The sequence below is a fragment of the Maylandia zebra genome, linkage group LG11 (assembly GCF_041146795.1).
Source record: "Maylandia zebra isolate NMK-2024a linkage group LG11, Mzebra_GT3a, whole genome shotgun sequence".
In the NCBI taxonomy this organism is placed as follows: domain Eukaryota; kingdom Metazoa; phylum Chordata; class Actinopteri; order Cichliformes; family Cichlidae; genus Maylandia; species Maylandia zebra.
The window spans coordinates 10,363,106-10,376,080 of NC_135177.1; the positions used below are offsets into that span (position 1 = coordinate 10,363,106).

General features: G+C 39.6%; 1 protein-coding gene across 1 annotated transcript in view; it reads left to right on the forward strand.

The window, feature by feature from the left end:
* Positions 1-12,975, forward strand: part of cdkal1 (CDK5 regulatory subunit associated protein 1-like 1) — a 258,575-nt gene that overhangs the window by 137,189 nt on the left and 108,411 nt on the right. The window contains exon 9 of the mRNA XM_014410796.3: positions 7,368-7,534. Within this exon, the coding sequence (XP_014266282.2) occupies positions 7,368-7,534 (167 nt within the window). The remainder of the gene's footprint in view (positions 1-7,367; positions 7,535-12,975) is intronic.

A 12,975-nucleotide genomic window follows, 5' to 3' on the forward strand; every position in this document is an offset into this window, starting at 1 on the left:
CTTTCAACACCATCAGGCCGACCCTCCTGGGTGATAAGTTAGCAGCGATGCAGGTGGATGCTTCTCTGGTGTCCTGGATTGTTGATTACCTGACAGGAAGACCACAATATGTACGTCTCCCACAGTGTGTGTCTGACAAGGTGATCAGCAACACAGGGGCACCACAGGGGACTGTCCTCTCCCCCTTCCTCTTCACCCTCTACACCACAGACTTCAGCCACTGCACAGAGACCTGCCATCTTCAGAAGTTTTCTGATGACTCTGCGGTGGTTGGATGCATCAGCAGGGATGATGAGACAGAGTACCGGGCTGTGGTCGACTCCTTTGTCACGTGGTGTGAGCAGAATCATCTGCAGCTCAACGTGGCAAAGACCAAGGAACTGATCGTGGACTTCAGGAAGACCAGGAAACACTTGACCCCTGTTTCAATCCAGGGGGTCAGTGTTGACATTGTGGAGGACTATAAATACCTTGGAGTACACATTGACAATAAACTGGACTGGGCTAAAAACACCACAGCACTTTACAGGAAGGGCCAGAGTCGTCTCTATTTTTTGAGGCGACTGAGGTCCTTCAACATCTGCCAGAAAATGCTGAGGATTTTCTATGAGTCTGTTGTGGCCAGTGCGATCCTCTATGCTGTTGCATGCTGGGGGAGCAGGCTGAGGGTCGCAGATGCCAACAGACTTAATAAACTGATCCGTAAGGCCAGCAATGTTGTGGGGATGGAGCTGGACTCCCTCAAGGTGGTGTCGGAGAGGCGGATGCTGTCCAAGATAAAGACAATGTTGGATAACACCTCCCACCCACTCCATGACATGCTGGTCAGTCACAGGAGCACGTTCAGTGAGAGACTGAGATTACCGAAAAGCACCACTGAACGACACAGGAAATCATTCCTGCCTGTGGCCATCTCCCTGTACAACGCATCCACTTAACACACTGTTTGCTGCTACAACTACACATGTTTCTTTTCCAACTTTTTATTTATGAGTGACTTATGTATGTATGTATGTATATATATGTATATATTGTACTATTCTTAGTTAGTGTATTGTCTGTCTTGTCTTAATGTTGGTTTAAAATGGAGCACTGTAACAAAAAATAATTTCCCCCAGGGATCAATAAAGTATTCTGATTCTGATGATTCTGATTCTGAATTGACTGGACTGGTGGATGATCATTCATATATATATATAACTCAGTTTATTGGAGTACCTTGGTATCAGTCAAACTGGCATACTAGACCTACAACCATGCAATAACTATGCAATATTCCAGCATGATGTGACAAAGTCCTGCAGAGGTTCTCGTGATGTTAGGAGTACTTACATATTTCAGTGTTTAAATGTATCATTAAAGTTGAATTTTTCCACAACAAAAGTGGGTTGAGGTGACATGCCTGTGATTCGGTTTTCAAGTTCTTGTAAGGTTCGAGTTCATTATGCTCTTGGGTAACTCTTCCCCTTGGTGACTGTGTAGTTGGGTCAGTGTAAGTATCCCAGGGTGTAGTTGGTCAAACAGGCTCTCACTGATAAAATCTTGTGTTTCTGAGGCCACCACTTGATATCTTTTCCTCAACAATACTTTTGCTGATTTTAGTCAGACTATCTTGAATGAATCATGCCTGAACTGTTTTGTTTTTCTTTTTCAATTGTCTATTTGTTGGTCACTTTTCATCTTCATTAAAGTGCTTTGGAAACAGGGGAGAGTTCCTGTAGATTGCTTTAGAGGGCTTTGGATTGCCAATTTAATAACCTTCAGTTAATCAGCTATGTCCTATAAACAGCTTGAGGGATAGAAAACTCCTTTTTGCTTAGAATAACACATTTTTTACGCTTGGACAGTTTGATGCTATTTTCCAGTTTTCACAGTGTTAATTAGTCAAAAGTGTTTAATCAGTGTCATTTGACCACTGCTTCAACCGTAACAATGCAAGAAAATCTAAACATGTTCAGATTTGCATCATTGTTTGTATCATTATGTTTTTGTTTTGGAAAGGAAGTGTGCTTATGTACATATTTTCAAAATTAGTATTCAGATAATACCTATTAACTATAACATATTTTTGCAAAAAATACAACAGTTTTAACCTTACAATAGGAATAAATGAAATTTCTTCATCATTTCTGTGTTATTTTGATTGTAAATATAGCAGATATGTAATTGTGTTATAGTTTATTCTGTTTGGAAATACTAGTAATTTTACATTACAGTGTGGACACACTGGAAAGCATCCAGCCTCTTTGATTATTACATATACGTCTTACATGACAACATGACTATTACATGTACTTCTAAAAAGTATGGAAGCTGAACAGAAACAGGCCTGTCATGGAAATAATTAAATGAAGGTGTTTATGATTAAGTGGAAAAAAATCCAAACCTACATGACCCTGTGTGGAAAAGTGATTGCTCCCTAATCCTAATAACTGGTTGGGCCACCCTTAGTAGCAACAACTGTGATAACTGGCCATGAGTCTTTTACAACCCTGTGGAGGATTTTTGGCCCACTCATCTTTGAAGAATTTTTGTAATTTAGCCACATTGTTAATGCTGTGAAACCCTCCAGCTTGTTTAAGGTCATGCAACAGCATGTCAATCAGACTCAAGTCAGGGCTTTGACTAGGCCACTCCAAAGTCTTCATTCGTTTTTTTCTTAAACCATTCAGGGGTGGACTTTCTGGTGTGTTTTGGATCATTGTGCTGCTGCAGAACCAAAGTGCATGTTAACTTGAGGTCACGAACAGATGGCCAGATATTCTCCTTCAGGATGTTTTGGTAGAGATCAGAATTCATTGTTCTGTTTAGTCTTCCAGGTCATGAGATAGCAAAACAGCCCTAGACCACCACACTACCACCACCATTTTACTGTTGGTATGATGTTCCATTTCTGTGTTACTTTCATGCCAAATAAATGTAACGCCACTCAAACCAAAAAGTTTTGTCTCGTCAGTCCACAGAATATATTTCCAGATATCTTAGGGGGGATCATCAAGATGTTTTTCTGGCAAATATGAGATGAGCCTTTGTGTTCCTTTTGGACAGCAGTGGTTTTCTCCTTGAAACATGGATGCCATTTTTGCCCAGTCTCTTTCTCATTGTTGAATCATGAACTCTGACCTTAACTGAGACATGTGAAGCCTGTGGTTCTTTAAAGTTGTTCTTGGTTCTTTTTTGACCTCTTGGACGACTCATAAATATATGCTCTTTGAGTAATTTTTGTCAGCCGGTCACTCGTGGGAATCTTCACTACTGTTCCAAGTTTTCTCCATTTTTGTATAATGAATCTCACTGTGGTTCACTGGAGTCCCAAAGAAAATAAATAGAAATTGCTTTGTTAACCTTTCCAGACTGATATTTCAGTGACTTTGTTACTTTTTGGGATCATTTAGCCTGCTTTACTTTGTCAGACAGGTTCTATTTAAGTGATTTCTTGATTCATCAGGTCTGCCAGTAATTAGGCCTGAGTGTGTTTAGTGAAACTGAGCTCAACTTTCCCAAAAAATTAGTTAATTCATGATTTAACAAGAGGGGCAATTACTTTTTCACACAGGACCAGTGCGGTTTGGATAACTGTTCCCCCTTAATCAATGAAATCATCATTTAAAAACTGCGTTTTCTATTTACTTTGGTTATTTTTGTCTGATATTAACATTTTTTTGATGATCTGAAACACGTAAGCGTGAGAAATAAGCAAAACACTAGGAAATTAGGAAGGGGGCAAATACTTGTTACAGAGTGCCTGCAGACCATACCATGTTGAAAGATGCAACATGGTACGGTCCTAGACCGTACCATGTTGAAAGATGCAACATGGTACGGTCCTAGACCGTAGCACCGTACCATTGCAAGATGTCCATTTTGACTTTAATGAAAAAGTTGAACAAGTGCTGCATTCAGGCATACAGCTGACACTATGAGGTGCTGTCAGATTAATGGGGAAGAATCTGTGTCTAGAAAGCACCTTTCATATTGTGAGGATAAGAGCCAAAATTTAATTGCAAGTATAGAAATGTCCTCATTACATTTAGTCTAAAATGAAAACTTGTCCATAAAAGCAAACCCAGACACAGCAAACAAGTATTTGACCGAGACCGGGTGTGATGATGGCTTTGTATGGTTTATTCAGGCGCACTGATGGTGTTGTTCTTGGACAAAGACGAATGGAACTTGGACATGCGTGCAACTGTTTCCTCTGTGGTCAAGCTTTCTCTCTCAGCTTGTAGGTTTGGGAATGCGGTCATAAGTGCAGATCTATCTCACTGAGTGTTTTGTTTTACCTTTGTTTGATTTTGTTTTGCATATCAGGACTTTTTAAAATCCTGACATGCTTTTTCACTCCCCTGTCTGTGCTATGCTTTGTCAGGATGAAGTGAATGTTAATAGCGTTTAGGAAAACCCACCCGTGTTTGGAACTGCTCTGACATCAAACTACATCATAAAGTGGTTGGAAAAAGGACTTGGGTCAAATGTTAATGTGTAATGTCAACACACACAGGCCAAAGCACAGTGGAAATGTGTCCCTCCTGACTTTGTTGCATGGGATTCATCTTCCCATATTTAAAAAAAATAAAATAAAACAATGATAGTACATGATCAATATTCATATTTCTCAATGGTATCAGAGGCCAAAATGTGCTCAGAACAGTATTTCCTAAACCATTCAGCAGTGTACATACTTTCTACTTACCAGAAAGTATTTATTGAAGTAAAACCACTCGCAGCCAGATAATATAATCATGGCAATTAGGCGTACTGTATATAAATTATTTTCAAGTACATTATGAAAAGCAATGGCTAATGTGCTATTAGGTTCACAAATGTCTCCTGACAGACATCGTGACTTTTTTGCACCATCTTGACAGGAGACAATTGTCAGCCCTTTGCCACTGTGACCTCTCGTCACTACACGTAAACAAAAGCAGAGGAAGCAGATGTGCAGCTTGTATAAGACCAGATACAGAAGGGCAGGCATTTCCTAATAGCTGCCTCCTCTCTGTATTTGGCCAACAATAACACCGTTGGCACACCTGACACAAAAGAACCGAGAAGCAAGCCAAAAGGGCAAATTACTGGGTAGGTTATTGAGTTGAGCTGGAGATCTGTGCATGGCTGTGGCCTTGAGTAAACATAAGAGACTTTTGCAAAGCATCACCCTGCTCAAAACATAATTAACAGGGGATTCAGAAATATTTCACCGCAAACAATATATATGCTTACTATTTGTACAGCATTATTGGACTGGAATCACAAGAATGTTGTTTTGGAAGGAAGCAATTTAGCTCAGAGGTCATTTCAAAGTACGTTTGGCTGTGAATGAGGCCATCATTTGGTCAGTGTCTTTCTGCAACAGTTAAGCTGAAAAGGACAGTGTTATTGTGCTGGTTTTGGTCATTACTGGTATGTAGATGATGCAGTCAAGGTCCTTGACTTGGTAGTGACATTGGTATTACTGAGCCTAAACAAGCTGATTTGAGCTGTCCATGGAATTGCTATCAATGCTTTTCTTTACCTTTAAAAGATGGGAATGTGACAAATTAAATAAATACAGTAAATACTGCAGTAAATAAACACCATTACAAATTAATATTAGAAGATAACACGTCTATATGAGATATGCTCAACCTCTGGGGTGGTTTGAAGATGTCTGGTGGCCAGCAGCAGACGGGAAGGTCTTATGCCTGTGAGGAGACACGTTGCTTAAAAACGTACTTTCTAAGCATAATAAATTGAATGAATTAAATAATGATAGGGAGTTTAATGAACTAGGTTATTATTAAATATTGTCCGAAGGTGAAATATGCATCGGATTAATTGCACACTGAAGCTATCTTGATATATTCTTATACAGTGTGCATGCTGGCCTGATGTGATTTAAGCATGTGTGATTGATGGATGCATTTGATTGCGATTTTAGACGCGGCTGGCGACAGAAATCATTAGTGCTTCTTAATGTCGACGATGAGCTCTGGAAATGCTTTAATTCGACTCCAGACAATTACACCGTCATCATTTTTAATCTATCTGGCCCATGCTCACCTCTATACACACACACATACACACACACTGTCCAATTAGCCAAACGGTATGACCACATGCATCTTTCTGTCTGTCTCTGCACAGCTAATGATAATGATGGTTGTGTGCATTTGCGTGTGTGTTCCTAATACTTGTCCCCCTGCAAGTGCAAATGTGTTTATGTGTGCCTGTGTGATATAATATGTCTTAACACATAGCTTAAACAGACACTCAGCCATTTCCGGACCTGCAGTCAAATGACACTCATTAAGCTCTAGCGCTGAGCGTTGCTCTAATTTAGCATGAAGCCAGTTGATCACCCCCTCTTGCTGAATTTGACCTTCACATTCCTGCAATCCATGTTTACAACACTGGTATTTTTAATACTTGTCAGTGACTGTCATAAATGGGGTTTCTATCAAAGACCTGGCATATATAAGCAATGACAACAAAAGCTTCAGAGTGGCAGTGAAATAATGATACCTGAGAGAAGGTGAGATAATGACATGGAACCTTTGGAGCTTGAGCTTGGCTGTCATAACTATTTACATTAGTATTTCTAATAACAGATGAAGAAGGAAGTAAAACAGAGTAAAAACCAACTTTTACGTTTATTCTGACAGTTGCTTAAAGAAGAAGAAAATAATGTGATGTGAGGAGACTCCCGCAGAGAATTATAGCTACGAGAGCAGGAGAGAGTTTTACGAAGGGCATTTTAAAGCTTTTTCAGGTGTTACTCATTAGTCAGGAGCACAGACGGTAATTGTTAATTGGACTTATTTTAAGCAGACAGCCATAACGGGCTGTATGGATGTCAAAAATAGGACCGTGAAGCAGTTTGCAGAATGCTATCAGCAAACTTCTGACCTCAAATTAGCCAAAGTTTTGAAAGTTTCAAATATGTAGCGCTAAAATCAACTTTGGATAATACGTGGTGGAGGAGAGCGAAATCCTCCTAGCACAAGCAGCATGGATAATTTTAACTAAGTCGTTAAACAGGAAAAAGATATTTTAACACACGCACACACAAGCTAAACATTAACTCTAAAGTGGAATGCTTGATTCAGTTAATTTAACAGTCAAATATCTCCCTCAGGTTTCAGCCTACATGTTTTTCATTCATTACCTTCAGTAGGTAAGGTTATTTTTAATCAAATTAGTGAAATGTTAACATGAGATTCCCTTAAGTACAACAGTACCCACAGTCACTGTAAACTGTTCCCACTTGGGAACTAATACGCAGCCTGCTTTGATTATTGATGGTGGTTATTGGTGGCTGTTACTTCATATGAATTAATGAATTTACTATGGTTAATGAGCATGTTTATATGTGCGTGCCTTTGTAGAGGGAGTGTGCGAGATCTGGTTGACCAGTGAGGACACCGGTGCTTACGGTAGAGACATAGGGACAGACCTGCCCACGCTGCTGTGGAGACTGGTGGAGGAGATTCCCGAAGGTGCCATGCTAAGGCTGGGGATGACGAATCCACCATATATCCTGGAACACCTAGAGGTATGCGCAGTACACACAAGCACCTCCCCAATTTCACCCACGAGTCCTATCAAATATAATAATGCATCGGTATTAATAAAAGTAAAACACCGAGACACTCCACACACTTCCTTTTTACCTGCTTTGTTTTTCTCCTGACGGGCTCTTTCTGTGAACAAACAATATTGCTTTGCCTAGATTTAATAAAGTAAAAGCCTTTTTGTTTTGCTTACCAAGCAGTTTAGCTGCAGCACTCATTCTCTGCTGATTAGTTCATTCTCTTCTTTCCCTAATGAGTCAATTAAGGACCATTGTGTCCTCTTTAGTAACCTCATTTTATCAATCATTATTGTCTTTTCTAATGGAACAATGGGCATTGTTACCCCTCTCTATTTTCTCTCTCGATCTCTAGCCCTGACTTCTTTGTGTATTTGCATGTCTGTGAGACATGAATTTTCTGCCATTTAAATCTTTTTCTGCCTTACCCCCTTTTTTAAAAAAATTAACTTGTGTTGGAGACACAACACATTATTTTATTCTATCGGTTTTCATGAACTGACAGTCGTGCCTCTTTTTAAATAACATATTCATGTATTGAGTGCAAAGGATTGCAATGTGTGTTTTTAAAAAAAAGTCCTTCCATTGTTCAGATTATCTGGATAGATGACACATGCCAACATGTTGTTTCCTGGTCCATTGTTTGTTGCAACCAGTTCATTTTCTTTTCAATTATTTCATTATTATTCACTCTCTAGCAAACTTCAGGAGTCTGTGAAATAGTTAATTAGATTATTAATTGGTTAATTAAAGTTAGACTTGTAAATTTACATCAGGGTTTTGCCATCAATTAAGACTTCCTCTACTTCATTTGGTATTCCTGTAAAATTTGCTGCTGTGGGGATTTGTAGTCTGCTCTTTTTTATGTCATTGCCAGAGAAATGTGAAAAAGAGCAAGTTGCCTTTTGACATTGACAGATCACCATTGACAGATCATCACTGTGCCATCACTCTGAAAATAAACCAATAATGGAAAAGGGTTGAAGTTATAATTTGCCAGATGAGTGCGTTTAACAACCGTTATCAGCTCCCTGTTTCAATTTTGTGAGAGAAGGTAAAGCGTGTTGCATTTTTACCCCGAGGTCCTGCAGTCAGGTCATTAAGAAAGTCTCAGCTAGGGGAGCGAGCTGTTATTCAGTCGGACTTTTTCACTGCTATATGGCAGCTGGTGGTGTCAAGATTTTCTGGGAAATAGAATATTTTGTTAAACCTAAATCTTGCATTGTTGGTAATGAGAAGAATATAAAAACTGGATACATTTGGACTGAGTATGTGATGAAACACCAAGAAAACTGATGGTCTGTGCAAACCTGCTATAAAGTAGTGCAAGAAAGGGTGTGACATCGTTTGCTTTTAGTCATATGATCTAAACATGCATGGATGCTTCATTCTTTTGAAACATCTAAACCTACCTTACAGCCATCAAAATATCGATATAATAAGCAGATAGCATAATGGTGAGCATCGTGTTGCGACGATGAGTGTCATGCTTGTGCTGTGCTAGTTCACTTCATCGCCTACCATGGTGTTGATCCAGCATAGTAGGTGTGACTTGAGACATCATTGTCAGTATGTGTTTGATAAATTGATATTTTGCATCTTCCTTCCTGTTCATCTGCTCCTCTACTGTACGTTGCAGGTCTATCTTAACCCACCGTAAGTGTTTGCCCGTGTTAAGGCTCCTGAGAAGTGCTATAGATACACCGCTCATCCTCTGTGGCCTGCTTTTGACAGCTCTTTTGCGACTTGAGTCTTTTAATCTTTATTTATTGATTACTTTATCTCAAAGGAAGTTACTTTTCAGCCACTTAGATTGAAAAGCAACTTCCTTGTTTTTCTTGGTTTGTTCTGTTTTGGTCACATTGTGATTTTTGTACAAATTATCTGCAAAACATGATAGAAGGTAATGTACTGCACTCTTAAAATCCTTTACTGGGACAATGAGTTAATGATCGGAAAACCTCTCTTTCCTTAAAACTGAGGTGTTTGAACACTTCCTACACAATGTCACAATTCTTATTAAGCAATGTTCTGCTGGGAATAAAATCACACGTGAACTTTTGCTTCAATGACAGGGATAAAACTCAAGGAAGTGGGACCTTTTGTTAATATTTTAATGTTATATTAAACGTGATTGCTGACCTTGATAGATTTAATTTCTGGCTTATTTTTCAGTCCTATTATTTTTGCTCTGGTTGCCTGTTTGCATTCATAATTTCAGCCCTGATTAAAAACAGTTGGTTTGAAAAAGGAGAGGAGAAACATGTCAGTGGATGAAATAGAGGATGAACTGGGTAATGGTAACCTTGAAAAAGCAAATGACAGAACTTTTTTTTTTCTTCCTTTTTTCTTTAAAAAATAAATTCATAACAGATACTTTGAATCAAACAATCAAAGATGATTGGGATCACTGATTAATGAAATGAGGGCAGAAATGTAAAAAAGTAAGGGGATGAAGGCCTGGGGATAGAGACGAGGGGTAAAAAGCAGTGGGAAAAGTGCTGTGGGAAGCAGCTATAGAGGTTGTAATTAACCAGGGGTTAATGGAGGTGGCTAATTGTCCCCCACATGTATAGGTAGGCTTTCTGCTTGGCTACATTACAATTAAAAACCCACCCTCCTAATGATAGGGAATAACAATTAACTGATAATTAGAAACACACTTGGAAGACACAGTCACTTGGTGTGTGTGTGTGTGTATTAAGAATAATTTCATATGCTAGCAGCCCTTTTTATTGTTAATGTCCATGTGTTGGATTGAATTATATATTTTTTGCTTTAATTCCTCACCCAATTAACCTACATAAGGAAAGATGGTCTTCTTTAACTTATCATTGTCTTGTGTTGCTCTTGTTCCCTATGTACCCTTTCGTATCCATCCTTTTCCCCCCTCTTGTCTGCTACCCTTTCCACACTGTCCTTTTTCCCCCTTTTTTGCAGTCCTACTCATAAATAAGGGCGTACTGACAGTCATTAAGAAAAAAGTCTTTTGAAAGTCTTTGCGAGCTTCCTTCCTCAGTTTTTCCTTCTTTCTTTGCTTCCTCTTGCAGCTCCTTCTTTTTCAGTATAGCTCTTCATTTTCTCCTTTTGACGCTTTTAATCTTTTTCCCTTCACCTTTTGCTTTTAGTTTTTTCTTCTCCTAATTACTCGTCCATAACCTCTTTTGTCTATTTTCTCCAATTGAAGTCGTGATGATGGTAATCACGTCAGTGGCGTGGCAATGAAGAAGGCCGAGTCTCCAGAGTATTTTTATCGTTCATCTTAAAGGCTGAATGATGTCCTGCTGTCTCTTCTTTTGAAGAACGCTAGTACTTATATAATGGCATCATACCGAATGGCTGTGATTGAAGCTGAAAAGGCCAAGTAACTTCTCCACTACCCCTTTAAAGATCACCCTCTCTCACAAATACTCACAGATCAACGCGTCTGCACTGTCTCCTTTTGTCACACAAGAGCACACAATTTCTTCCTATGTGCAGCCTGTTTTTCTTGACAGATGTAGACAGGCCAGTAGAACCATTTGCTGATTGGAGCAGTTAAAGGCCCAATCTGCTCTCACGGGCCACTTCTCCCTGACATTTTAGTTGATTGCATTGTGCTATCAGTGCTTCGTTTTTGAGTAGCTTCACGTAAAAATATCTCTACAGTGCCACTTTTTGTTTTTCTCTCTCCTCATTTCCCCCCCCTCTTCAGTTTTTATATTTTGGAGTGTAGCATCTTTTTCCCCATCTACCCATCTCTGAATCTGTCCGTCTGTCCACAGTACAGCCACATCTGACCACTCTGTGTGTGTGTGTGTGTGTGTGTGTGTGTGTGTGTGCAGATAAGTGTGGATGTGTTTCTGTGAGCCTTTATGTGTGGGCGATTTATAATAATCTATACTAGAAATGGCAAATGAGGTGTGAAAATAGTCTCCGTGTAGGTAGTCAACCAGTGAAATCTGCTCCCTTAGTGATGCCAGTGAATTTTCCAACTTTGGCCTTTGGTGATAATGCCGTGTGGATTGTGATCGATCAACAGTTTCTTGATAACCCAGTGGAGTTTTTTCACATGAGATGTTATTCACGAACATGCTACAAGTCTCTGTTTATCTATATACATTGTTACTAACAACAGTAATTCAAAGAGAGGACACAGTCTGACATCAAGTTGAAAAAAAAAACCCAATCAAACTACAGATTCATTGCACGTGTGTTTATATGTTCATCTCGAACTTTTGAAAGTTTAAGGAAACATAAAGTAAAAACAAAAATTTTGGACTTTTGTGTGGTTTTCTTATGCTGTGTCACATTGCACTTACCGTGTCTGTGAAGGTTCTCAGTCATCCAGGTCATCGTAGTCTAAGGAGCTTCAAGGAGTTGCTTGAAGACATTTCACCTCTCATCCGAGAAGCTTCTTCAGTTCTAAAGGGGTCAACTGGTGGGGAGTCCCAGATTTAAACACAGTGGGAGTTTCCCCCCCAAAGACGGACAAAGGACCCCCTGATGATCCTCTATCTAATCACATGAGCCGAGGTGTGAAAATGGGTGTGGGTCACAATCAGCCAGGGTTTTGGGTGAGCTCATTATGAAACCTGGCCCCACCCTATCATGTGATTTCCTGAGGTCAGATGGCCCAGGATGTGAGTGGGCATTAAGGCGTCTGGGAAGGGAACTCAAAACTGGATTATAGATGGCAGACAGTTGGTGTCGTAAACCACCGCCTCTGTTCAAAGATGGTCGCTCACAGTGGACGTAAATGGCTTCTTTCACTCCTCATTGCACTTACCGTGTTGTCCGTACTATAAGGTGCACTTAAAATCCTTTAATTTTCTCCAAAATCGACAGTGCGCCTTATGTATTAATTCTGGTTGTGCTTACTGACCTCAAACTGATTTTATGTGGAACACGGCGCTAAAAAATCGGTCAAAAAAAATGTTTTAGTGCGACTTCGGCAAGCTACGAAGCCGCACCACTTGATGGATTGTCGGAGCATTACGGCTACCGTAATGATGTGTTATGTGATCGCTAGCGACACAGCTATGTTAGCATAACAAAAACACAGTAAAGCTGGAGGATGAATGCTAAGTTTTTTCCGATAGAAGTTAACGTGACAGGCTGCTGTAAACAGACCAAACTTCAGTCAGGAGAACAACTGAGATAATCCATCCACAATCAGAGGTTAGTCAATAATATACTGCAACAACATGTGAACAGAGCAGCTGCGAGAGAATTCAACATTAATGGATCGATGGTACGAAAGTGGAGGAAGCAAGAAGAATGAGTTGAGTAAAGTTTGACTTATCTGGCTGTTTTGTTTCGCTTAAATAATAATAATGGATTGCATTTGTATAGCACTTTTCGAGCCCCTCAAAGCGCTTTACAATTCCACTATTCATTCACTCTCACATTCACACACTGGTGGA